Source organism: Hyalella azteca, unplaced genomic scaffold (assembly GCF_000764305.2).
Source record: "Hyalella azteca isolate HAZT.00-mixed unplaced genomic scaffold, Hazt_2.0.2 contig8674, whole genome shotgun sequence".
Classification (NCBI taxonomy): domain Eukaryota; kingdom Metazoa; phylum Arthropoda; class Malacostraca; order Amphipoda; family Hyalellidae; genus Hyalella; species Hyalella azteca.
Genome location: NW_025938761.1, coordinates 53,675 through 54,692, shown reverse-complemented (window position 1 = coordinate 54,692; position 1,018 = coordinate 53,675). Strand labels below are relative to the sequence as shown.

At 50.6% G+C, this 1,018-nt stretch overlaps 1 protein-coding gene across 1 annotated transcript in view; it reads right to left on the bottom strand.

The window, feature by feature from the left end:
- The window catches only part of LOC108668751, a gene marked incomplete at its 3' end in the record, with an annotated part of 8,798 nt that extends 8,543 nt beyond the window's left edge, over positions 1 to 255 (bottom strand). Inside the window, 1 exon segment of the mRNA XM_018155999.2 lies at positions 14 to 255. Coding sequence (XP_018011488.2) covers positions 14 to 255 — 242 coding nt within the window.
- Positions 256 to 1,018: the final 763 nt, after the last annotated feature.

The window sequence follows — 1,018 nt, the reverse complement described above, 5'->3', positions numbered from 1 at the left end:
CCCCACACCAGACCCCACACCAGACCCCACACCAGACCCCACACCAGACCCCACACCAGACCCCACACCAGACCCCACACCAGATCCCACACCAGACCCCACACCAGACCCCACACCAGACCCACACCAGACCCATTGATTGGCCGCGGTCGCCGCGCATCCGGTTTTAATGAAGCTCAGCCGCGGCTGATTGGCAAGCATCCGCCGGATCATCCGCGGTTGATCCGGGGCTATGGGGTGCTGTAAGTGAGTCATGAGTGCTGTAAGTGAGTCATGTGCTGTAAGTGAGTCATGTGCTGTAAGTGAGTCATGAGTGCAGCTGATTAAAAATTAATGATACATATAAGCAGAGCTGGGCAGCGCTACTTCGAAATGTAGCGGCCGCTACCGCTACATGCTCCAAATGTAGCGGGCGCTACTGCTACATGCTCCAAATGTAGCGGGCGCTACTGCTACATGCTCTAAATGTAGCGGGCGCTACTGCTACATGCTCCAAATGTAGCGGGCGCTACTGCTACATGCTCTAAATGNAGTCATGAGTGCTGTAAGTGAGTCATGAGTGCTGTAAGTGAGTCATGAGTGCTGTAAGTGAGTCATGAGTGCTGTAAGTGAGTCATGAGTGCTGTAAGTGAGTCATGAGTGCTGTAAGTGAGTCATGAGTGCTGTAAGTGAGTCATGAGTGCTGTAAGTGAGTCATGAGTGCTGTAAGTGAGTCATGAGTGCTGTAAGTGAGTCATGAGTGCTGTAAGTGAGTCATGAGTGCTGTAAGTGAGTCATGAGTGCTGTAAGTGAGTCATGAGTGCTGTAAGTGAGTCATGAGTGCTGTAAGTGAGTCATGAGTGCTGTAAGTGAGTCATGAGTGCTGTAAGTGAGTCATGAGTGCTGTAAGTGAGTCATGAGTGCTGTAAGTGAGTCATGAGTGCTGTAAGTGAGTCATGAGTGCTGTAAGTGAGTCATGAGTGCTGTAAGTGAGTCATGAGTGCTGTAAGTGAGTCATGAGTGCTGTAAGTGAGTCATG